Raw genomic sequence first — 26,173 nt, forward strand, 5'->3', positions numbered from 1 at the left:
TATAAATTGGCCTTATGACCATTTCGCTGCTTTGGAGATTTAGTTCTATGTGAAATCTAAATTTGAATATAAATTTATGGACACAATGGCTTGCATCTTTATTCAAGTAAACAGTTCACACAGCAGCACTTTTTTGTTCCATCCTCCCTACTGCAGCCCTTGCGCCTGTTGAAAACCCACTCCTGAAGTTTGTGGTTCCCTCCAGAATGGCCTAGGATTTATTTATTATTTATTTAGTACATTTGTATACCGCCCTGTACAAAAAAGGATCCTGGGTTGTTCACAATATTAAAACCATTAAACATTAACACGATTAAAACAATTTAAAATACAATAAAAACTGAAGATGTAAAACTATAAACTAAAAGCCTGACTAAACAGGTATATTTTCAGGTCCTTCTTTAAAACATTAAGAGAAGGGTAAGCTCTAATTTCATTAGAAGGCGCGTTCCAGAGTCCTGGGGCAACTCTTGAAAAGGCCTGGTTTCAAGTCGCCTGCAACCAGACCTCCCCAGATTATCTTAACAAGTGGCAGGGTTGATGAAGAAGAAGGTGTTCTCTTAAGTACCTCAGACACAAGTCACTTAGGGCTTTATAGGGAATTGCCAGCATGTTGCATTTTGCCTGGAAACTTAGGGTGTCGTAGGATGTGTTATGGGAACTACAGAGGCCAGCATTCTGCAAGCAGAAGTGTCTTTCTGCTCAGGTAGGGCACTGCTAGATCCTAGCCAATTAGATACCAAACCTTAATTGGTAAGCTTGTTGCAACTTCTCTGTATCAAACTTCTAATGGGATTTTTGTAGAAATTCAGAATATGAAAAATCCATCTCAAACCACATGAACCGAAAAGCAGAATGGTTTTGGGCTTCTCTATACTTGGCTTTTTCTAAGCTCTTAGCACTTACTGTTAACAGCCTTTAGGATATGTCTTTGCAATAATGAGGACAAGAATCTTTGTTTTAAAAAATGAAAATTTGGAGTTCTAATGAGAGCCTGCAGGTTGCTTGAACCAGTCTCAGACCTGTGTGTTGCTTTAGGGCCACATGTTGCTCTCTTCTCGTACCGGTTAATACAAAGAATCATTTCAGACAGAAAAATGCTAATTATAAAAGATTTAGTGGACCTAATAGCTAAACACCCACTATAGACTGAAATTCCAATATTTATTTAATCTGGAGACACAATATTTTCTTCTCTTTTTCTGCATGACCCGTATTTTATAGGAGTTTCTATGCATTTGTACAAGTCTTCCCACCTGTAAATAAAATTAAAAACAAAACAAAATGGAAAGGTTGTGAACATAATTGAAAGGTAGTAGAAATGAAGCTTGAGGGAACTTTTGACAATAGGCTGCTCTATATAGAAAATAACTCCACAGTGAATGAAGAAAGAGTGAAGTTTATAAAACAGCAGGTGATCCACCAATTTCCCCCCTCACACGCCCACTCCCCGTACTTTGATTTACATTGTTCCACAGTTAGGGAAGTCAGGTAGGGAGAACTGCCTGCTTTTTCCATTAACATTTTTCCACAACTGTATTTTATTGCCAACCCATGCATTTTGTAAAATTTAAAACAAGCACTTTTTAGAATTCCAGAGCCATAACTCCCTCTTGGGGTTCTGGTGACTTTTAGGCTTTGTTCTCATGCTTTATGACATCACCAGAATCCCTGAGTGAAGTTTCAGATACTCTGACAAGTCATTTGCTTGCGATTTAATCATGATTCATATTCGGTGTGGAAACCTGTCCCAAGCCATTGAGTGCTTGAAAAATAAGAACCTCTCCAGTCAGTATGTTTAACCATTCATCCCAAGTACTCATTATGTTTGCTGCCAGAATTCATTATGCTGAACTGCCATTCCACTCCACTATCTTTTTTTTTTCTGCTCAGAAAATTGTACTGATTTAAAGGCCTATGACCAAAAAAACCAAACCTATATTTTAAAACACAGGTTTTTAGTACATTCTTTAAAGAAAAGAAAAAAGACAGTGGCTATAGCCATGGATGTTCTGCTATAAAATATAATTTTTCCAAGGTTTTAATTTTTCCCCCCTTTATAAACTGCATTGTAAGGAGAGGAAATGAAAAGGTTGTTTAAAAATGAAAAATTTGTTATAGTGACAGGATCGTTTGGAAACCTGATGTTTTATCTATATTATTATACACATATTTATATGAATTGTAGCCTGCCCAAAATAGAGGGTTCAGGGCAGATAATGCTGGGGGTGGGGGTGGAACCCTGATAGATAAAATTCAATAAATTCAGAGTGAGTGTAAAACATGAAAAAATATATATCTTCCAGCTGAGCCCTAGAAATAAAACTCCAGTCTCAATAAAAAGGTTGAAGAACATTTCCAAAATATATTTGACTGGTCAGAGAATGCAAGCTCTTTGGGATTGTATTTCTCATCTATTGTTTCTGCCTACCATGCATGTGCGGGTGTGGTGTTGCTGACCACACAAATGGCACCCGAGCATGAGCATGCACTGCACGATGAGCACCTCAACAGCAGGAAGCTGCATGTGGCAGTAGAAAGCAGATAAGGACCTGCTCTTCTCTTTTTAAAAAAAGATCCTGATTACTGCTCCCCTCCCAAGAACCTCGTCCAAACCTGTTCGGCACTGAACCAGTGTCCGGACCTCGGTTTGTGCTCATCCCTAAATTGGTGCCAGACGTAAGCCACAGGAATTATCTGTCTGTTTCTAGATTCCAAGACTGAGTGTTAAACCTATCTGCCTGAACAAGATGTCATTCTATAGCCTTTGTTATTCAAAGAGTATGGACGCTAATTTATAAAAAATTGTTCACGGACTCTAATTCAAAAATGTTCCTAGTCTTTCTAAGGACCCAGTTAACTAGCTCTAGGCTTGAAAACCACCCTGTATGAGAGCTTCTGTCTCCACAGGAAGCAACCAGAGGGACATCTTAAGCCTGCCTGAAAGCTCTGTTAAAGTGTCTTGCAAGCGTAGTCCAGAGTAACAGTCTATTTGAGGGAAATGGCATCAAGAGGGTAATGGCATCCAAAGGGTCAGGCAAAGAGATTAGAACCGTAGGAGGAAATTACAAAGAGTAAGTGGCGCAGTGGAGAAATGCTTGACTAACAAGCAGAAGGTTGCCAGTTCGAATCCCCGCTGGTACTATATTGGGCAGCAGCAATATAAAAAGATGCTGCATCTCATACTGCATGGGAGGAGGCAATGGTAAATCCCTCCTGTATTCTACCAAAGAAAACCACAGGGCTCTGTGGGCACCAGGAGTTGAAATCGACTTGATGGCACACTTTAATTAATTATTATAGGTCAGAGTGCAATGAGAAAATACAGAACTACTGGGAGGTAAACAACACTCTTTTTATTGAGTGCTCTGCTAGGTTATAATATGATAGGAATGAGCAAATCCCTCATGTATAATTAAATCATTTAAATATAGATTTGTCACTATCATTATAACAAAATAATTATAACCAAGACTGACATTTACTTTGAGAAATGTTTTGTAAAAAGTGCCTTTTTAATGTGAAGCACTTGAAAATATATCAGTTGAGTGCTTTACGGTCCTGTAAATTCACAAAACAGAATTATTTGCTTGTTTTTATTGGGACTTTCCTGTCTCGATACACTTTATTCCTTATGGTTTCAGTTTCAATACTTCTGTGTTTGTGTTATACTTTACCCCTTATTGACTTTCCTGCAACTAATGTGTGTGTAATTTCAGAAGCTTTGTAAAATCAAATAGATGAGTATCGACTGAGGGTTTTATCCAGTCCTTTGTAATAGATGCAGTTGTTTTCTTCTTTCTCTCTTTAGTTGAAATGTGAGGAGAGCAAGGCTCTTTTTGCCATACTTCATAATAAGCTTGTTTATTTAGTTTATCACATTTCTATACTGCCTAAATTGGGTATCTGAAGGCAGTTTGCAAACTTAAAATCTCTGCAGGCCTTTTATACTGTACACATAGGTCCAGTTCATTTTTACTCATATAAGAGATTGATGGATCAATAGTCTTGGACCTAATCTGAAGCTTTGCAATTCTAGCAAATAAATGCTTAGGACAAGGTTTGACAAATCGCAGGCACCAGGAAGCCATGGTTCCTAGAAATTTAACCATGGTACCAAGACAATCCTATTCAGAGGTAGAGTTATTAAACAACATCTTTATTTGCCCCAGGCATCCCTGTTTCTCTTCTAAACATGTTACTTGTAAAAAGGGGATAAAAAGCCCATTTATTTGTTGGGTTTTAATTGTAAACCGCCCAGATATTTTATATCGGGCGGTATATAAATGTGACAATTAAAACCTTAAATCATATAATCATAAAGGCAGCCCAGCGTAGAGTGCATTACCATAGACAAGCCCAGATGTTACCAGCATACACACTTCTGTTTTAAGTTGGTTATCGGACGTAACTGGTGTATCAGCCAAAGCTGATTTAAAAAAAAAAAAAAATCACTCCTGGTCACGGTCTCAACCTGAGATATCTGGATACCATTCACCACCACCACACACGTGCACACATACAATGTCCATCTCTAAATCTGGTAATTTTGTCAAGTGTTCATTGTCTGATTCCTATTTTGCGGGCTGGCTTCTGGATCCAAAGAAAACTTGTCAAAGCCTGGCTTAGGACGACTGCTTCAGTGCAACATTTTAAACTCAGGGTATTATGCCAGCATTTTGTGATCACTAGTGCAATGTTGTTGACAGTTCCGCTGTTATAAATATTTGAAACTGGACTATTCACTGCCATGTAGATTAAATAGGTTATTTTTGAACTGTAAGAATTGGAGTCCCCATATGATGCCCTACATGCTTAAATGTCTATTTTGTAATAGATGTCTTAAGAACAGAAAGTTAATAACATCAATTTCTGTCTGATTTATTTTTCCTCCTGATATGTTTTTATCTACACTATGTCTGAATTTAACATTAGACTCTTGAGTCTTTTAGCAGCAGATTAGTATTGATTATCAAAAGATACATCAATTGATACCTTTTTAACATGACATATTCCTTAATAGTTAAAGTTTTATGTTTTTCTAACCTGCTTCATGTGTTCACATGATTTTTTACTTCTTCATGCCCTATTTTAGGTTATAAGAGCATTCTTACTAATACAAAAACATGTTAAAAAAAAACCCTGAGTTTTTGTTTTTTAAAAACACCTTTCCTTTGGAGTACTGTGATAGTGCAATCCTAAAATGGATGAGAGATCATTAACCACCCCAGGTTAAGGCAGTGGCCAGAGTTGGTTTTTATCAACTTTGGCTGATATTCCAGCTGCATCCGTCTCTTGAAATAAACGACCTCAGGACAGTGGTACATATGCTGGTAACCTCCAGACTTGACTACTGTAATGCGCTCTTTGTGGGGCTGCCTTTGCACGTAGTTCGGAAACTGCAGTTGGTACAGAATGTGGCAGACAGGTTGGTCTCTGGGTTATCTTGGAGACACCATATTATTCCTACACTGGCTACCAGTAGGTTTACGGGCAAAATAGGTGCTGCTTATAACCTATGAAGCCCTAAACAGCTTAGGTCCTGGGTATTTAAGAGAACATCTTCTTCGCCGTGAACCCCATCACCCATTGAAATCATCAGGATAAGTTCGTCTGCAGTTGCCACCAGCTCAACTGGTGGCTACTCAGGGAAGGGTCTTTCTCTGTTGCCATCCTGAGACTCTGGAATAAGCTCCCTGCTGAAATAAGAGCCTCCCTATCTCTGACAACTTTTAAAAAGTCTCTAAAGACTTATTTTTTTCCCTCAGGCACTGTGGTTTTAAATTGTTTTAAGGTTTTTATTTTTAATGTGTTTTATGTTGTAAACCACCCAGTGATGGACGTTTTTGGATGTCTACAAATATGATTGATAAATAAATCAATAAACCTACCTAATATATGAGGTAAGCTCATATATAAATTAAGGTCATTATCTTGCTATTTTCCCACATTAACTGGACAATTTTACTTATTGTAAAATATTCTCTTATGAAGACAATGTTAATAAAATCAAATTTAGTTTATTGGTTGGAGGTGGAGTGATGCCGTTTTCACAAATTGCTGTTAATATGTGCAGTTTAGAATATACTGATGTGTATATCTTATTAATATATGATGCTTCTGGAATACTGTAGAAAATGGTTGTTAATATTTATTCATTTCTTAAAGTACATTTTAAAGGCCGTTCCAGAAAGTACAAAGGAAGATCTGGTGGCATCTACCATGATAGATGCCAACAGAGACAATAAAGTACTGACATCTTGTCTAAAAAGTAAATGATTTAAAATTTAGTCAATGACATCTTGAAACTTGGGGACCTCCACATCTGGAAAGAGGGCTCCCTGCGTTGGCAATGACAAGGAAAATAGCACTTTGACTATGGGCAGCTTAGTCTGTTAAAGCCAGCAATGATCGTTCTGTACACAGACAGTGGGCTACAGCCTTGATCAGCAAAAGGGGCCTGTCACACATGCACATACTGTCTTGATGCTTAGGTGTACATAGCTGATTCAACTTAAACCTCCCTCCATCCCCATAGAGAGGGGGCTTTAGCTCAGTGGTATGATGCAGAAGGTTCTCGGTTCAAAGACTGGCATCTCCAAGTAGGTCTGGGAACAATCCCTGTCTGTCTGAGCCCTTAAGCCACTGCCTGTTTGTAAACAAATAGGTGAACCAATAGTCTGGCTTAATGGCCGACCTCTTACTAACAAAGTGGCTAACTAACAAAGCACAGCTGCTGCGTGAGAGGCACTAGTGAGGCTGATGGGTTTGACTAATGCAGCACTGGTGCTCATGCAGGACACCTGCATTTCAGTGACCTCCCCTTCCTTCAGAAGTGCTCTGTGCCACCCAGATAAATTCCCTGAGGGTCGCTCAGCACTCAGGGATGTATTTTCGGTAATACAGAGAGCTTCCAGTGGAGGAGGAGTTGGTTGAAATTGACCACCAGGGAAAATGAGTTCATCAAATACCCTGCATGAGTGCTGGTCTTTTGTTGGTCTGGAGTTCAGCAGCAATGCCAGCACTTTACACACATCACTCTTGCTTCATTGGTCAAGATGTCGACCAGCATAAGGCAGCATCCTATGTATTCTTTCTCTCCTCCAGTACAAAGAGCGGTCATCCCCAACACTGCACACCAACCAGATGTTTAATTTCAGATTTTCCAATCCCTTTATTTTGTGACTATTGCTGTTTGGTATTCCCTAGAGATGCAGGGGCTGTGTATGGCATGACTGGCATCTACCACCTGAATCTGTTTCCCCCCCTCTTTACTTCATGTGAAAGCAGGTTTATAACAGATGCCTTTAGAAGTCGGAGAATAAGCCAAGAGAGCATTTTAAGACTCTAGACCTGTCCTGTGTTGTAAACCAATCAAGCCAAAACATACATGCTGTATTCACTCAAGCAACATCTGGCAGCACTTAAACTAATCATGTTTAAATGCATTTAAAAGAAAAAAGCATGTGTAGACTGTTAAGAGCAACAGCGAAGTGTAAACTGGTAGGCAGAGGAAACACCATTTTACACACACATGCGTGCAACACACACAACGCAAGAGAGAAGACAGAGGAAACAGAGTATGAAAATATCAAGATGGCTTTGGCTTCCTGTTAGCAGGCACTGGAAACAGGCTGCATTTATATCTGAATTCAATTTCTGATCATTCTGGAGATTACATCTTGAGCCTTACAAAATTATTAGCTTAGAGTTTCAAACATCTGATCGGAGGACAACTTAAGATTCCTACAAAAATAATCAATGGCAGGACCGAGTGTGAAAAGGGGGCAGGGAGGAGAACAAAGCTGAAATCTGACTTGACTCAAAAAGTTCTAATTGGAAATGACTTTTGTAGCCACAGTGTATGTTCCAAGTAAACATGCCTGTCGTCTGCATTGCACAAATCCAAAACCTTCAATAATTTGGCATAGTTTGGCAGTTAACTGGAGGAACAGGTTTACCAGCATAATAAATATCCCCAGACTGAACTGAACTGTGTCAAATTGCTGTAAGTGTAAGTCAAGGCTAAGGTTGCCCCCCCCCCTTTTTTTTTTTTTAAGGAATATGCTCAGGGGTAAAAAGGATATTAAGTAATTCACTTTCTTAGATATTGAGGGGTAAAAGTTCTGGTGAGGATTGTAACTTAGGAATGTACAAGGAAAGGAATGCAGGAAATTCTTAGTAATCATAGTTGATTGGGTTAAAACCTTCCAGAACGATGTGACAGATTTTGGGATTCAGTCTATCATTGATGGAAGATGATTTTTAAAAGTAAAATAAATGTTGCATCTGGAGTTGGCTGTATAATATACATGAGATGTTTCAATGGCATTATCTCAGTGTCATTTGACTTTTGAAGAGGGTGCTCAGATTTCTTTTGGAACAGGGGTTGAGTTTCACACATTTTCCAGAAACCCCTCTTGTTGAAAGTTTTTTGTGTTGAAAAAAGTTGGCTATTGCTCAGCATGTCATCTGTTAGCTGTTAGTAACTGAATTCTCAAAGTTATGACTTCATTTCAGTGAAGTGGAGAAAGACAAAGGGGTTTGCAATAAGAGAAATGGTTTTGCTCAAGACGTGAAATCTCTACTCCAAAAGGAGGAAATAAAATAAAGCTAATCAGACTTTTGATGAAGTCAGAGTTCAGAGCTGTCAGGTATATTCACATGTCAATAGTGAGAATCTAGCTCTTGAACACCTGTCAGCTACAAGGACTTTTCTCTTGGACAAAAGTAATGTTGAAAAAAGCTATTTTGTGAATTTGCACTTTGATAATCATGGGATTGGAACTAAAATGATTGCTATGTTGTACAAGAGGATCCAAGATTTCCCCAAATTTAGATTTCAAAAGTGTGAAACCTGCAAAACAGTTCCTTGTAAACCTTCACTTTGTAGACGTAAAGATTTTGAACTGTTGTTCAGATTTGATCAGCGATGTTCATGTAAATGCTAGACAAAAACTGTTTTAAAGGGATTTTATTTAAGCCCTGTTCTGTTTTCATGTGAGATGTGAACATAGCCTGTGCATAGTGAGCTTGTCATTTGCCTATCAGTGATGAAAGGTACACCACCACTGTGGCTGGGGAGGAAATGGAAATGTATTAGTGGAAGACAGTATCAGCAAGTGGATTGTTAACAAGAATGTATTCCTATTACATTTTGCTTATTGGGTTATAAGTTTTCATTGGAATAGGTGCATAATAGAGTAATCGAGGATAATGATGTATTTCTCAAGAAATATTTGTGACTGTATTTTTGTCTTTTGATTGATTAAGTGCCATCAAGTTGGTGTCGACTCTTAGCGACCACATAGATAGATTCTCTCCAGGGTGATCTGTCTTCAACTTGGCCTTTAAGGTCTCTCAGTGGTGTAGTCATTGCTGTCATAATCGAGTCCATCCACCTTGCTGCTGGTCATCCTCTTCTTCTCTTTCCTTCAACTTTTCCCAGCATTATGGACTTCTTAAGGGAGCTGGGTCTTCACATAATGTGTGGGAAGTATGCTAGTTTGAGTATGGTCATTTATGCTTCAAGTAAACATTCTGGATTGATTTGTTCTATGATCCTTTTGTTTGTTTTCCTGGTTGTCCATGGTATCTTCAAAAGTCTTCGCTAGCACCAAAGTTTAAAAGCGTCAGTGCTTTTTCTGTCTTCTTCAAAGTCCAGCTTTCGCATCCATAGAGTGTCACAGGAAAAACCATTGTCCGAACAATTCTAATCTTTGTAGGTATAGACACGTCACGGCATCTAAATATCATAGGAACATAGGAAGCTGCCATATACTGAGTCAGACCATTGGTCTATCTAGCTCAGTATTGTCTTCACAGACTGGCCGCAGCTTCTCCAAAGTTGCAGGCAGGAATCTCTCTCAGCCCTATCTTGGAGAAGCCAGGGAGGGAACTTGGAACCTTCTGCTCTTCCCAGAGCGGCTCCATCCCCTGAGGGGAATATCTTGCCGTGCTCACACTTCTAGTCTCCCTTTCATATGCAACCAGGGTGGACCCTGCTTAGCTAAGGGGACAAGTCATGCTTGCTACCACGAGACTAGCTGTCCTCTCCCAAGGCCTTCATTTCAGCTCTACCAAGTGCTAGTCTGTGGCGTATATCTTGACTGCTGGATCCTTTACTGTTGATGGTTGATCCTAAAAGGCAGAAGCTATCCACCACTTCAATGTCTTCATTATGTTGTTTCTTCGTTAGTGGGCACTTTCAGTTATGTGTATTGGTGGCAAGTGCTCTGCCCTGTGTACTCCTTTGTGAGGTGCCTCAGGGCTCGGTTCTTGCACCCATTCTTTTTAACATCTACATGAAACCACTGGGGCAGGTCATCTGTTGGTTTGGGGTGAGAGTCAATCAATATGTCAATGATACTCAGCTGTATATTGCCACCTCAGGCCATTCCGGAGATGGCATTTCTGTGCTTGCCCAGTGTCTGGAGGCTTTCAGGATCTGGATGGGTCAAAGCTCCGACTTAATCCCTCCAAGAGGGTGGAGGGTGCCAGAAGATATGATGGTGTAATACCTCTTTTGTGGTTGCTGCACTGGTTACCTATTTGCTTCCAGTCCAATTCAAATTGCTGGTTCTTAGCTTTAAAACCCTTCAGGGCTTAGTGCCTGTTTACCTTCAGGACCGCCTCTCCCAGCCATCCTGCTCTGTCCCAGCCATCCTGTCCTGTTCTCAGGTTGCCATTATTTTAGTCCCTGGTCTCAGAGAGGTCCATACTTCTGCCACCCCTTCACTTTGAAATTCTCTTCCCGCCCCCATTTTGTCTGCCTCCTCCCTTTCACCCTTTAAAACCTTATTAAAGACATTTCTTTTTCACCAGGCATTTGCCCTTTAAAATCTTTTTTAAAAACCAAAATCTCAGGTCCTGTTCTTGCTTTGTACACTGCCCTGAGTTTGTGGATTGGGCGGTATATTAAATCTTTTATAAATAAATACATAAATTGTCAATTCTGAGGCTGGTTTCTGTTCCCGTTGTCATTAGTTTAGTCTTCGTTACGTTTCGTCGTTGTCCCATTTTTTCACTGTGTTCCTTTCATTACTAGAGCTTGCAGATCATCCACATTCTCAGCTATCAGAGGTGTCATCAGCGTAGCGCAGGTTATTGATGTTTCTTCCTCCAACTTTAAAACCACGCTCATCTTCTTCCAGTCCAGCTTCTCTCAGTATATGTTCAGCAAATAAGTTGAATAAAGAAGCAGAAAGTATACCGCCTTGTCTTACTCCTTTGCCGATTTGGAACCAGTCTGCTTCTCCAAGTTCTGTCTGGACTATGGCTTCCTGTCCTGTGTATAGGTTTCTCATGAGGACAAAGAGATGTTCTGGGATGCCCATTTTCCTAAGGATATTCCACAACTTTATATGATTGACACAATCAAAGGCTTTTCTGTAGTCAATAAAGCACAGATTGAATTCTATTTGGTATTCTTTAGCTTTCTCAATTATCCAATATGCATCAGCAATGATGTCTCTTATTCCTTGGCCTTTTCTGAAACCAGCTTGATCATCTGGCATTTCCCTTTCCATGTAGGGCTCTAATCTGTGTTGGATGATCCTAAGCATTATTTTGCTAGTATGTGAAATTAAGGATATTGTGCAATGATTTGCGCAAGCTGTTGTCTCCTTTTGTATGGCTGTGTAGACTGACCTCTTCCAGTCTGTTGGCCACTGTGTTGTTCTCCACATTTGCTGGCATAGTTTGGTTAGAGCCTTGACTGATTCTTCTTCTGTTGCCTGCCATATTTCTGTAGCTATTCCATCAATTCCTGCAGCCTTCTGACTTGATAATGACCAGAGTGCTGATCTAACTTCATCTTCCCATACTAGAGGTTCTTGCAAGTAGGGAATATCTTCTAGAGTGTCTTGGATGTTGATGTCCCTGCTGTACAGATTTTCAGTATACTCCTTCCATCTCTGTTTGATCTTCTCTTAATCAGAACCATAAAATACAAATCAAGGCACTGCTGGGATGTTTATAACAAACACTCTTAACAGCTTTATCAAGATTTGCTACAAGTAAGTTCTTAAAATAATCTACTTTTGCACTGATGCAACACCATGGATCCAGCTGTTGGTAATAGCAGTCACCAACATGCTTTTAACTGAAATTTAAATTTTAATGTTTTTATTGATGGAGATTGTTTTTATCCATGTTATGAATTTTTTTAACTGTTTATATTTTTACATTTATTATGTTTTTACTTTGTACACTGCCTAGAGATGTCTATATCAGGTGGTATAGAAATATGTTAAATAAAATAAATAAGCACTGCCCTGCAGAGCACTAAAGCAGCAGGACTATAGGTATGTCAATTCCGTCAATGGCTAAGAATTCTGTTTGCATTAGGGTGTGGTTGGTTGGCTAATTGGAGCCTATTCATTGTCCCAGGACCTTTACTTGCCAGGCTGGTAACTTGAGGTAGCAAAACTGCCTCAAATGCAAGAGCACTGAGTGCTGTGTTCTGGCTTTCCCAGACTCTAACCACAATAATATTAATCCTACCTGACCATCTTGTTTGCCTGACCCAGAGGTCCACCCTCAAAGTACAAGCGGTACATGTGGCAGTTTTGCTGGGCTAAGATGAATTAATTAACAAATTCCAAGGTGTGAGGAGGGGTGTTCTGGCAACAATAAGGCCTGCTGAAGTGGAGTGAAAAATAAAAGTTCCTTCCTCTGGGCGCTTCATTTGAGCTTTCCTCTTAAAGTACGCTTTCTTCCTTTGTCTGAAAAGGAAGTGGGGTGCATAAACTCCCCTAAAGGGCCATTAGAAAACTATACTTTCAGAATCACTTCCTGGCCAAGGAAGAAGGCTTAGCACTTTGCCAAACAGTTCTCTGAAAGAGCTAGATGAAGGACAAATAAAATGCTCCTCTGGGTTTTTGAAGAACACCACTCATGTAGACTCTTTGGTTACAATATGACTTCTCTTTATAGTTGTATCGGATGCCAAAAGTAACAGAGAAAATCTGTTAGCAGTGCCTGATAAATACACAGCCGTGACAGGAATGTTCTGCTAGAAGTGGGCTAATGCATGTGCTCCTAAGGGGGAGAGCAAAATACTTGGCAATGTCAGTAATGGGCTGTGTTAGCAGGAGTACTGCTGGGGCCTGCTTTCAGTGGAAGGCAGGCACTGCAGGAGGTTCTCTTCCCTTCATTTGTGCCCAGCCAAGCCTTGGCAGCGGTTGCTCCTGCCGCCTTGCCAGGGCACTTCTGCTTTCCCAGAAGGCAAATTTTCTGCTCAAAGCTGATGGAGCTGCTTGCAATGCCGCCAGGGAGGCTCCTCACTAAGGGCAGGAGGGGCATTGCCCTCCCACCATCCAAGTGTCCCCCAGACCCCCACTCTCTCCTATCCCGTACCTTTGCTGTGCTGAATCTGTGGATGTTTGCAGTGCTCTCTATCAGTCAGGCTAAAAAAACAACCAACTTAGCTTTTTTTTCTAGTTGCCACAGACAGAGCAGCCTTTTGTAATGCCCTGCACTGTCACACATCTCACTCTCTAATTGGCTAACTGTGTGCCCCAAAACCAGCTAAGACTTGCAGTTTTGTTTTCTAGTAGGGCATGTTGCACAAAGAGCACAGCCAAGCCTGTTTCAGAGGAGCAGCTTATCATGCTCTGCATGGGGCGGAGGAACCACTTGGGAGGCTACTTGGGAGGAGATGTCAGGCATAGTCAAAGGAGCAGGAGATTGAAGGCTGGGAGTCAATACAACATGTCAGTTCTCAGGAGCAAGCAAAGAGTGTTGTCAGTGGAAATCGAGGATCAGGAAGCAGGTATGAAAACATAGTCCAAATGGCCCTGCTCTGCCTCCCACAGAGGGAAGGCCTTTCTGTTCTTCCCAACTTGGGCCCATTGGCCAAGAGAAGTCACCCGCAAAAGGCGAAACACTTCCTCAAGCCTCTGCAGAAGCTGCAAGCTCTGGGTGTTTAGAGAGGGAAGTCTGCAAGCTTCTGGTGTTTAGCTTGCTGCTTCTGCAGAGGCTCAAGGAAGTGTTTTGCCTTCTTTGTACAGAAGGTAGGAAGGAACACTAATTCACCCTCCCCACTGCATGCTGGGTCGTGTGCAACTAGTTCTGGTTCTGCAAAGTGGGCGGGCAGCTTGCATTACTGGCCCACTTTGGTAGACTATGTGTGAGTCACTGAACTCAATGGAGCTTACTTCTGAGTATACATGTGTATGTACTGCAAGAGTGATAAAAGGGAGCTTGTGCTTGTTTCTGGATTCTCAACCATAGATCTGTCTAGTTTTACTCCTGGATCCACTTACCATTAGGTGCTCTGCCCTTCACCTCACCAGCCCCATCTTCACCATATTTTCAATTAGTGCCTTAGAGACTCAGTGCAATTAACTAAGGATCTGCTTTGAAGGTAAGAGATGTAATATGTTCCAGAATCAGACCTCTCTGACCTGCACCCAGAGTCACTGATACAGCTCCATGCTTGAAGGAGAGAAAGATGAATCCTGAGTGAGAACTGAAACTGAACCTGTCGTGCTGCAAAAGAAAGGAATAGGAGTGGCTCTGCAGGATCAAGCTCTTGTCCCCTTCAAGTACTGTGTTGTGCTCATGATGATCTTGTACAGGACTCTGCTTCCAAGGAGGAAATGTGATACTGATAGGCACATGTAAATCAATCTCACTATCTGCTCCAGAGTGCTAAGTCAGTTTTCAGCCTATATCTCACCTTTGCCTCCGAAGCACAGTCCCTAAAGATCCAAGGTTATTTCCCTACCTTCCTTCAGCAGGAGAGCAGGGCTGTCCTGCTGAGGAGACACCATTTTACAGCAATAATAGGGAGAGATGGGGTACAGCATAGGTTTTTATTTTCAGGGAAGAGATGGTATCAAATACCACAACCACATTTTACTAGGAGACTCTAGATTGTTCCAAACCTAACTTTGCAATAAGATCAAAATTGTGGGTATCATGGCTAGGGTATTTTGGTTAAGAAAAACATTATTTTAAAATATATATATATATGCTTTTTCTAAAACAAATGTCTCGTCAGCCTGGCAGAGGATAGGATAAATAATGTTAGAAAATTATATCCAAAATGATGAGAGTTTGTACAAAAGTGGTCCAGAGATCATATGGTATAGACTCTATACCATATGGTCTCTGGACCACTTTTAGAGGGCCTAGCTATTTCTGTGCAGTGTCAGGAAAAGTCAAACTGTGGCTAGTACTTCATACTGTGTAGGGCCCTTGCTACTAAGCTGCTCAAGTATTAACCATAAACACCCAAGACCACCTTTTATGGAGTCAGAATCTTGGCCCATCTTGCTTACTATTGTCTACCCGTAGCAGTAGCTTTCCAGGAACTGAACCTGGAACTGGGACCTTCTGCATGAAAAGCATGTGTTCTACCAGCATATTTCTGTGGTGTTTTAAAAATAAGCCATCCTAACTGGATTTCCAGCAAGGTTGAAGGGAGGAGAACATGCTGTGCATATGTGTGAATGGGATATGAGATGAGTGTTAAAGGAGGCAGAATTCTTTCACAAATGTTCACATATATCCATTTATTTTGTTTAATACTAGTCAATGTTCCCCACTCTTCAGAGTGGTTCATGTATATGTGTATACCATTTGTTCTTTCATGACTCAATTACTCATAGCTGAATGTGGGAGCAGGCTCTCTGTAAAAGCATTATGTTTGAGATAACATCAGTGGTTGACATCCAGACTAATGATGCACTAGCACAACAAGCAAAATTGTGCCTGCAAAAGGAAGTTACAAAGCTGTGCAGAGTCATGGAATTGTTTGAAGTTGCACAGTCCCTTGTGCCCTGGTTACACTTGTGCAAGCATTGCATTTGTACAATAAAGACAGTGGAAATGGGCTGACATTCAGACTAGTTTGCATTAACAGAACAAGAGAAGTTGCGCTCACTTAAGTTTGTGAAGCTGTGCAACATTATGGAACTCCTCAGTGTTGCACACTGCTAATGGGATACCTCCTTAGGGAAATATACAAGCTTGCACACCTGCTGGTACAATGTGTTGTGCAATCAGGTGTGCAGTGAATTGTGCAACTTGTCAGATCTTCCACTAGTGCAACAACTGTTCAGGAGCAGACCTTCCTTTCTTTGTACAACATCCTTGCACTACTGCGACAGCATTACCCTAGAACAAAACGAATCTGGAAAGCAAGCTCTCGACTTAGCAGAAATAGGTTTAAAAGCATCCCTGCACTAGCACAACATGTTTGCACTAGCGCAGCATCAGTCTAGATGTCAGCCAGTGACTGGAAAGTCTGATGTGTAATTTGTGATGGCTCATTCACATATGCAAGTCATTGCCTGATACTACTAGTCAGTGATTGATGAACGTGAATGCATGTACTAGTCCTTCCCTGAAAATCAATCTGCAGGACTGTGTTAGAGGATGCAGACTAGGCACCCAGGTTGCCTTGCTCTAGCCTGGCTATTAATACACCTTCTGGCCTGTGATCCTTCCTAATGTCTTTGGAGACCATTTTGGTTTACAGTAGCAACATCTCACTCTCTTAGGAAAGAGAGATTAAGTAGTGTCCTTTTGGAGTTTTCATAGCATCTGCCCTCCAACAGGTGTTCAGCTCTATAATTCTATGGCCTAAGGCTGATTTCACATATTACAGTTCCAGACATGAGGTGATAATGGCAAAATGATGACCTTTTACGGAATTATAACTGGTAAACTTACCCTGAATATTCAACTCACAGGGATGCTGTGAGCATTAAATTTATTTATTTATTTATCTGTTTATTTGTTTATTTGTTTATTGCTTATTTAAAATTAAAAGTTTGTCATACATTTTTAGCCACAAATATGTGCCTTCGTGTTGGATAATAAACCTAAAGAAATAAACTAAACTACTCTCTTGGCGCCATGTCTCTTAGAAATCCAAGGACATTGAAAAATACTTAATGTCATCGATAAACTACATCTGTAGCTTGTCTAGAAGTAGGCAAAGGTTTTCCAGTAAGTATCATAACAGGCTTAGTATAAGAGCTGTGGTAATAGTAGCTGAAGAACATTACAAAGGTTATCTTAGAGAGTGTTTGTAATGAAGTGAGTCCTTTATTTGATGTGAACTATGGTTTAATAGTTTTCTTGTTTTTCATTGAGACAATGGAAACAATGAAAATCATTGCCTTTCCTACATATCTCCCAAAACTGTTGTATGTTACAGTTTTCTATACAAATAATTATGTATACGTTAAAGAAGAAATTCTTAAGTAGCATTCATGACACTTTAATTTTTATATATTATTTTTGTGGGGAAATTTTTTGAGAAAGATGTAAAATAGACTATCCAAAGTGCACAGAAGTTTCATTAAATTACAAAAATGTCCACAGTCCCTCCCTATATTTCTGGTATTGTACAGAGAAAAGTAATACAATAGTAGGTTTAATTTGATGACCCAGAACATCTTGCAAGAAATACCAGTACTGAACGATGGACCTCCTAAAAATACACCATGGTTCATTGTAGGTGAGACTGCATACAATTCTGTTCTGGGTCTTTCTTTAGTTCTCAGTAAATCCTTCCTTGTACATTGTTTTGTTGTCAGATTAGATCATAACTTTAAAATCTCTGTATAGGCTGGTGGGCTTTGTGTTGAAGCCCTCTATCCCAAAACAGTAGCATCTAGCTTTTAGAAACTGCTCATGTGATAGGTTAGTTTAAATCACACATAATGGTGACTATCACTCATAAACAGAAGAGTACAACACAGACTGTACAGACATTTGAAGAAGAGAGGCTGTTTTCATGACAGACTCAAAACTCTCATGCAGACTGAGAACAAAACACCTAGAACTAACCACGTTCAGTCTGACATAAGGCCAATTTTGAGTTATTAAGAATTTCCATTTTCATCATTGGCATTTACTGAAAGATGTCCCAGGTTGTCAAATTATAGCTTATAGGTATTGCTTTTGAACACACCAGGAATATAGCAAGGGACAGTGGTTATTTTTGTGACCTAATAAAAATTTTGTGTGTTTCTGTCCCCCACCCACCCCCCACCAAATGGTTTGTTTATCGGTGTTTGATGTGATCACTCTCTTGGGAGCATTAAGAATAGGAGAAAATAACATTAAGATCTCCACTTACCTCTTTGAGAAGGATGGTGTCCCAGCCTGTCGCTGTACAATCTGAGCATAAACTAGAAAAATGGATTTTAAATCCAGATTTAGATTAGCCTAGGTGATTTACTTTACCTATAGTTCATCATATTTATTAATTTCCTATGGATTTTGAAACTGATAGTAGATGCAGTTGCATTTGACCTTTTTAGACAATTATACAGACTCAAGTTAATCTCTCTTTAATGCAACTCAGACTTTCACAAGTAAAGTATATGAGCATAGTTTGACAGATTTTCAAGGAGATCAGGAATGAATAGAATTGACTTTTCTGATGTTAATATGAACAGTTTAACAAAACTATTACTCCCTCTTCTCACTGAGCAGAGTTAAAGTGGAAGCATGACTATGAATTTTGTATTCTAATTAATTAAGTAATTATGAGTTCTCTAAACTCAGTGTGACATCCTGATGAATGAAGGGCTGGTGGTTATTGAGATGCACTGGTGCTGCAGAAGAGCTGCACCAGCATCCGCAGAGTGGGACTCCCTTGGAAGTCCTCTGTGTCACCCAAAACTATTTGCTTGAGGCATGTACAACTTTTAGGGACATATTTTGGGTAGCTTTCAGAAGAGATTGTTGAAATCTCCCCACTGCCCTACTCGAGTGCCAGTGTTGAGTTAATTTAGAAGCAGAGCGAGACTGGCAGCAGTATGTGTGCAGCTGATGCCGCGGCCCCCTGTCCCCACCCCCGTGTCTGACATCAGACGCAAGGGCCCTGCTAGCCACGCCCCCGCATCTGACGTGGTCTCCCTTCCAAATGGGGCCACGTGGCCCCTTTTGGAAAGGAGATCGACCTGTGCTGCATTGGACAGCATGGGCTGAAGCGACTCTCCCTACCTTAAAGGCAGGGAGAGTCACTCCAGCCGCACTGCCAACATAGCGCAAGCCAAATTCAGCTCCAAGTGGGGGCACGCAGCCCCATGTGGGACCAAAATAATGCCCCCGCATCTGACGTCAGACGCTTGTGGCCTCTGATTGGTGGCGGCCTGGGTTCTTTAAACTCGTTCGCCCAATAGTGGCTCCGCCCCTGAGTTAATTGATCCTGCCTGCAGCATGCGAACATCTTTCAGAGCACCAGCACTTCATTAGTAAGTCTTATCAGTCAATGAAGTTAAACTAGGATTAAGCAGGAAAACATGAGGTTAAAGTGCTGCTTTAACAGACAAGATTTTATTTTGGATATGAATTCCTATAGGGGTGGGGGGGGGGAGTCTGAAGGATTAGAAATGGATCCAGTGTAGTATATCTGTGATTGCAATCCATCCCAACAAATAATATGGTATTTCCTGACTATGGCCACAAGGAATGTCAGGTGGCTGCATACCTTTGTTCAGTTGCAAGCAAACGTTTAATACAGTGCTTTGTAGCTGTATTCACCAATCATAATCCATCGTTCTTGTAGTGATTTAACTGAGAAGGTTTTATCTTCCCTCACAGCGGAAATTCTTGAATTGGCTGGAAATGCAGCTCGGGACAACAAAAAGGGCCGCGTAACTCCTAGACATATCCTGTTGGCTGTAGCAAATGATGAAGAATTAAATCAGGTAAAAAATTTCAAGACGATTCTATTGGGTGAGGGCTAGGATTTCCTTTTTATTCTTTCTACAAAGCTGTAATGCTATGAAGTAGTTTGCAGTTATTCCAGCTTAATTACATAAATTGGAAATCTACCAGTAACTGTATTTCAGGTTAAAATGCACACGTAACCTCAGTGCTCCATGAGAAACTGAGAACTTAAAACTGTGCAGTTCAATACTCTTGTCTTCAGTAGAAGGGGTCCAATGTCTTCCAGTTTTAAAACTTTTCTAAGGTGCTTTTTCATTTTGTTTGTCTTTAAAGCTGTTGAAAGGTGTCACTATAGCCAGTGGTGGTGTATTACCAAATATTCATCCAGAGTTGTTGGCAAAGAAGCGGGGATCAAAAGGAAAACTGGAAGCCATAATTACTCCTCCCCCAGCTAAAAAGGCAAAATCTCCATCACAGAAGAAAACCACAACAAAGAAAGCAGGTGGCAAGAAAGGAGCAAGAAAGTCTAAGGTACTCTTAACATTTTTTTAAATTTAAAACCTGATCCTGTACACATTTGCTAATCAAGTCCTCAATGGGACTTTCTCCGAAACCAGTGTTCATAAGATTGCATTGTCATTAACCCATTTCTTATTTCTGGCTGGTTGGAGGAAATTTGTCACAACCCAGGAAATGACAAAAACCTGCTAGGGAAGGCATATACTGCTCACCCCCATTCTGTTGATAATAAGGTAAAGTTGCTATGGCAAGAAGGTTCCTATCGTAGCTGGTCATTTGCTGTGCACCTGGAGCATTCACCAGTTCTAACAGACCTTCCTATCAGCTATAGGACTCTTTTCCCCAAAGTTCCAGACTGTCCAGATCTTTCATTCCTCCTACAACAGCCTCAAGTAATGATATTACACACTTACTTGTTCTGATCTAGAGACCAGTCTATTTTCTTAAACCAAAGGGGCCCTGTTGTCACTCAGGGCCAACCAGCAACTTAATTTCCCCTACCAAGCATGTCCTTTTTAGTCACTAGCTCCATCTCTTTGTTGAGGCATGGAGCAGGAGCATTACAAATAAGTGTGTATACTCTTCTGAGCTGATCTTGTGTTAGCAAGCATAAATTGTCCCCTTTGCTAAGCAGGGTCCACCCTGGTTGCATTGGAATGGGAGTACGTGTGATCACTGTAAGATATTCCCCTCGGGATGGGGCCGCTCAGGGCAGAGCATGTGCATGCTTGTATGAAGAAGGTTCCAAGTTCAATCTCTGGCATCTCCAAGATATTGCTGAGAGACTCTCCTGACTGCAACCTTGGAGAAGCTGCTGCCAGTCTGGGTACACAATATACTGAGCTAGATAGACCAGTGGCCTGACTCGGTATATGGCAGCTTCCTATGTTCCTAGGTCTGCCCACACTGAGTGGATGGCTTGACAAGCTCCCAATGGCTTGAGGCTGTGTGGGTTATGGACAATATACAAATGGTTCTTTCACACTTTCTCTCTATGTGGGAACTTCATTGGTACTATTATTTGTCTGCATAATGTTGGGTTCACTAGTTTATTCTTTGTTTATTTTGCATGAGAAGAAACAGGGAGAAGTCAGCAAATCAGCAAGTGCTGACAGCACAACAGAAGGTACCCCCACTGATGGGTTCACTGTCCTGTCCACGAAAAGCCTATTTCTTGGGCAAAAGGTAGGTTTGCACATTTTCTTCAAAATATTTTTATATACAGTGTTTGTTATGGCGAGGGTGGGCAGACTTGAGTTCTGGGAACTACTTTTTTAAATTGCCAGAGCCCTGGGAGCTACCAGCATAAAATAGTGGCCTGGAGAGGTGGAGCTAGTCACAAAATGGTGACTTGGGGAGGCAGAACCAGTTGCAAAATGGCAGCTTGTACAAAATATATATTAACAGAATAAGGGATTTAATATCAAAACCCTTGAATTCCAGGCAAATGTTGCTGCAGAACAGGAGGGGAGCAAGAGAGGATGCTTTGGCGGGGTGGGGGGAGACTGGAGAGAAATTAATGGGAGAGAAAATAAAAGCAACCCTGAGTGCATGAAGAAAAAGAAATTAAGAATGATGCAGCCTTGCCCCTTCTGAGCCAGCTAATCAAATTGTCAGTATTGACTGAAAGGGAAGGGAAGCACAATCAAGCCCAAGAGAGCTACTACAGCGGAGCGGGGGCATTTATAGGGGTGAATTGACAAGGAGATACTTAACCTTCCCACATCCGCTGATTCTCTCTGCTCAGGCCTCCACCTTTCCCCCCCAAGTGAGTTCAGAGAATAAATGTCTGGCTGGAGAGGAAAGAACTACAGGAAGGGATGGAAAGAGAGAATTGGTGGGTGAGGGAAGGGACTCACACCCTTCAGCATTCTGTGGCAAGCCTTCCTTCCACACGAGTGTTACAAGTTATATGTGGGATTCTTGTCTACTTCTTGATATGTCATTCTGCTCTCAGTCCATGAGCTTAGAAAAGACTGTACCAGCCACCTTGCTGGCACATTGTCACAAAACTGATCTTAAGCCAGCACTACAGTGAGAAAACATCTAAAACTGGCATTCAGTTATATGTCACAACTGATTGATTCATTTTGCTGTCTTAGTAAGCATGTATTTGTTTGGTATATTATTTTTTTCATGCTGAAATAATGTTATCTTCTTCCATTGAATAAAAGTAGCTTGAAAAGACAGCTGGTATACATTCAGTTTACATTCAAAATCATATTTTCCTTTGAGCTTAGAGAAGGCTTACTGGGAAATATTCAATTTAGCATTTTGTATTAGTTGCCTTTCAATTTGTATAATGTATTTTGTCTATCTACTATTTACCATTTTTATTCTTATATGAAGATGAGCCTAATACTTTGCCAATCTACATCCGTCAAATATAGAAACTATGTTTGGTTCTAGTTATTCTTAGGAAATTGCATGCTTGTTTATGAATAATGATATATGAATTAATGTGGCTTACTGTGCAATTAGGGGGTTATTGTCATAAGTGAGTATGTAAAGTATTCATAATATGACCAAGATCCAGTGATTATGCTGGTGGGTCCATGTACACTAGAAGATTTAGGAATTCTGTTCCTCAAACTCCAGCTCCTCATACCACACAGCATACTGGTTTTGAAACTGAGGGGTTTTCAAAAGCAAACTGTGACATGGCAGAGAAATATGGCATTTTTAAGAATGCCCATTGGCCATGCATTTGGATGGGCCTAAAGTAGCGGTTTGGAACCTGCTCCATATGTATTAGATTGACAGGATGAATGAATGGACAAGTAATTAGGCTGCTTCTTTGATATTTCCAACTTCCTAAACTGCACTGAGTGTATTTATCTGAGTATAATTTTATACTGAGTGAAATTAAAATTATAATCGGTTTAATAGTGAATCCCAGTAAACCCACTGGAAGATGTTCTTTCCAATGCATTTGTGTGTGGTGAAATAGCCACGTGTGAACTTAAGACACCTGATGTGATTTTTCCCTCGCAGAAGTGGTGTTGTACTCCCTGATTCCAAAGCAGCCTTAGGCGTGTTGTCCTCTGGGCCTATTACCAGCAATTTAACATTCTAGCCAAAACTGCTCTCTCAGGCTCCTGGTAGTAGGCATGGATGATATTAAGGGAATTACAAGGCTTTGGGCATCTTAGAGGGACATAAGTATGAACTTGATAGGGTACTGTGGTAGCTAGTAGGCATTTCCATGGCTCATGTTGCACTTTTCCAGCTTCCACAGCCACTAACATTATTACAGTTAGCTCCAAACATGGGCCGGCTCATATCTGTATTTCACTGTGTGGTCATATAGCTGCACAGCTTGCATGTGTGAATTTGCCCTAAGTGTCACCACAGTGGTGGCTTCTGCCCTGCTTCCGTGGCCACACAAACACCTGCAAGAAAGGTGTTTGCATAACAAACACTGATGCTGTTTGTTAAAATAAGAATCTGTTATGAGAAAAAGGTATGCTGTTGTGGGGAAAAGGTAGGGCAAGGACACAATGGGGTGCTTAAATTCTTGCCTTTCTCTGCCCACCATATTTTCTGCCCGCCATTCCTCTGCTCCAGACCTCTCTCCCCATGCAGCTTTTACCCCCATAGGATTCTAACCAGGAAATATGCAACTGGAACCCTGCAATAGCAAAAGTTGCTTGAGGGTTATTTGGAATGAAAAAAAGGTTGTAGAGAGGGTCAAGCACCCCTCCCTGTCTTTCTGCTACTGAAACTGAAAAATAATAATGGTCTGTATTTGCTAAGTGCTCCTTTAGCATATTGACACTTGTGAGGACCAAAAATTAAAGAGGATTAACATACAGCAATTAGGTTTCCTCAGCTTTATAGTATATCATGAATCCCTCCCTGAATGTCACTGCTTCAGTGTTAGTTGACTCTTATTTTTCTTTTTCTCCCCCCACCTCTTTCTTTTTGAACACCAGTTCCTTGTCATCAAACACAAGGCTCAAACAACATTGTATGGGAAAGCATAGAAGTGTATAAAATTAACATGTCTCAGATGATGTTTAAAATCAGGCCTTTGCATAGTCCATTCTAATTCAGAAAATATGTCCATAACTTTTTATCCAAGATGATATTCAGTACTAAAGGCTTTTTTGTTTCTTTTTGCCTATATCTATGATGGTCCAAGCAGCCTTCTCCTTGGATAGCTCCTTTAATTCAATTAAATCTGAGTTTCCACTTTGAGGCTACCCAAATTGCATACTGATCCTTTTTGGCACTTTTCTTTTGTTTAAATATACAAAAACTATTATTTTTCATTGTGCATTTTTAGATTCAATATTGCCAAAATTATCTATAGAGCAAAACCTGTATCCCCCCCCCACCATGCTTTACTATTGAGATTTATTTATTTATTTATCAAACTTTCATCTCTGGGTGGTTAACAATAACATAAAACAAGTTAAAAACATATACAAAAAACTTAAAACAATTTAAAAATCAACCACAGATTTAGAAAATCTGAAAATTTAAAAAGCTTGGGAGAAGAGGTGAGTTTTCAAATGCTTATTAAAAGTTGTCAGAGATGGGGAGGATTGTATTTCAGTAGGAAGCGCATTCAACAGTCTCTGGGCAGAAACCAAGAAGGCCTGTCCCCGTGTAGCCACCAGCTGAGCTGGCGGCAACTGGGGACGGACCTCTCCAGACGACCTCAATGAGCGGTGGGGCTCATAATGAAGAAGATGTTCTCTTAAATTCCCAGCTAAGCCATTTAAGGCTTTATAGGTTATAACCACCACTTTGTATTTTGCCCGGAAAACTATTGGCAGCCAGTGTAGCTCTATCAGCAACAGAGTGATGTGGTCTCTCCAAGATGACGCAGAGACCAACCTGGCTGTTGCATTCTGTACCAACTAGAGTTCCCGGACTATGTACAAAGGCAACCCCACATAGAGCACATTGCAGAAGTCAAGCCTGGAGGTTACCAGCAGATGTACCACTGTTTTGAAATCGTTCATCTCAAGAAATGGACGCAGCTGAAATCGTTCATCTCAAGAAATGGTATCAGCCGAAGCTCATAATAAGCTCCTCTGGCCACTGCCTCAACCTGAGATACCAGGGAGAGGTGTGGATCCAGAAGTACTCCCAGACTGAGAACCTGTTCCTTTTGGGGAAGTGTGACTCCATCTCAAACCGGTAGATCAAACTCATCTCTGGAGTTCTGACCTCGCACAATAAGTAGCTCCGTCTTATCTGGATTCAGTCTCAGCTTATTCTCCATTATCCAGCCCATTACTGCTTCCAGGCAGGCATTTAAGGACGTTATGCCATCTCCTGATGATGTTGACATGGAGAAGTAGATCTGGATGTCATCAGCATACTGATAACACCCCGCACGAAATCCTCTGATGATCTCTCCCAGCGGTTTCATGTAGATGTTAAAGAGCATTGGAGACAGTATGGAGCCCTGAGGGACACCATGCATCAGCTCAGTTTTCAAAGAGCAACAGCTTCCAATCGACACCATACTGTAATCTTTCTGAGAAGTAGGATTGGAACCACTGTAAAACAGTGCCTCCCACCCCCCAACATTCTCAGACATTCCAGAAGGATACTATGGTCAATCGTATCAAAAGCCACTGAGAGATCCAAAAGGACCAACAAAGTCACACTTCCTCTGTCAATTCCCAGTTGGAGATCATCCATCAGGCCGACCAAGGCAGTCCCCATCCCGAAAGCCAGTATGAAATGGGTCTAGATAATCAGTTTCCTCCAAGACCATCTGGAGCTGAAAGGCCAACACCCTCTCAATTACTTTTTCCACCATGAGAGGTTGGAAACAGGCCTATAGTTGTTCAACTCTAGGGATCTAATGCAGGCTTCTTTAGAATAGGTCTAATAATTGCCTCCTTAAGACAAGGAGGCATCCTGCCCTCCCTCAGAGAAGCATTTATGATTTCTACCAGGCCTCCCTGCTGGATAGAACAGGCCATGTTGGACAAGGGACAAGAGAACAAGTGGTAGGCCTGATCGCTCCAAGCAGCTTGTCTACATCCTC

The 26,173-nt window shown here is 40.9% G+C and overlaps 1 protein-coding gene and 1 long non-coding RNA gene across 8 annotated transcripts in view; one reads left to right on the plus strand and one right to left on the minus strand.

The window, feature by feature from the left end:
- The window catches only part of LOC128345407 (core histone macro-H2A.1), a 66,332-nt gene that overhangs the window by 21,255 nt on the left and 18,904 nt on the right, over positions 1 to 26,173 (plus strand). For 4 of the 7 annotated variants that reach the window (XM_053297283.1, XM_053297286.1, XM_053297288.1 and 1 more), the window contains exons 3-5: positions 19,573 to 19,679; positions 19,975 to 20,172; positions 21,235 to 21,345. In XM_053297283.1, the coding sequence (XP_053153258.1) occupies positions 19,573 to 19,679; positions 19,975 to 20,172; positions 21,235 to 21,345 (416 nt within the window). The remainder of the gene's footprint in view (positions 1 to 19,572; positions 19,680 to 19,974; positions 20,173 to 21,234; positions 21,346 to 26,173) is intronic. The other 3 variants (XM_053297285.1, XM_053297287.1, XM_053297289.1) reach the window with 1 other exon arrangement.
- LOC128345410 (uncharacterized) lies at positions 723 to 19,979 on the minus strand. Its single transcript, XR_008316446.1, has 3 exons — positions 19,460 to 19,979; positions 18,101 to 18,152; positions 723 to 1,256 (listed from the first exon to the last, which is right to left on the minus strand). It is a non-coding gene; the product is annotated as an uncharacterized LOC128345410 (long non-coding RNA).

Source organism: Hemicordylus capensis, chromosome 2, assembly GCF_027244095.1.
Source record: "Hemicordylus capensis ecotype Gifberg chromosome 2, rHemCap1.1.pri, whole genome shotgun sequence".
NCBI classification, from domain to species: Eukaryota; Metazoa; Chordata; class Lepidosauria; order Squamata; family Cordylidae; genus Hemicordylus; species Hemicordylus capensis.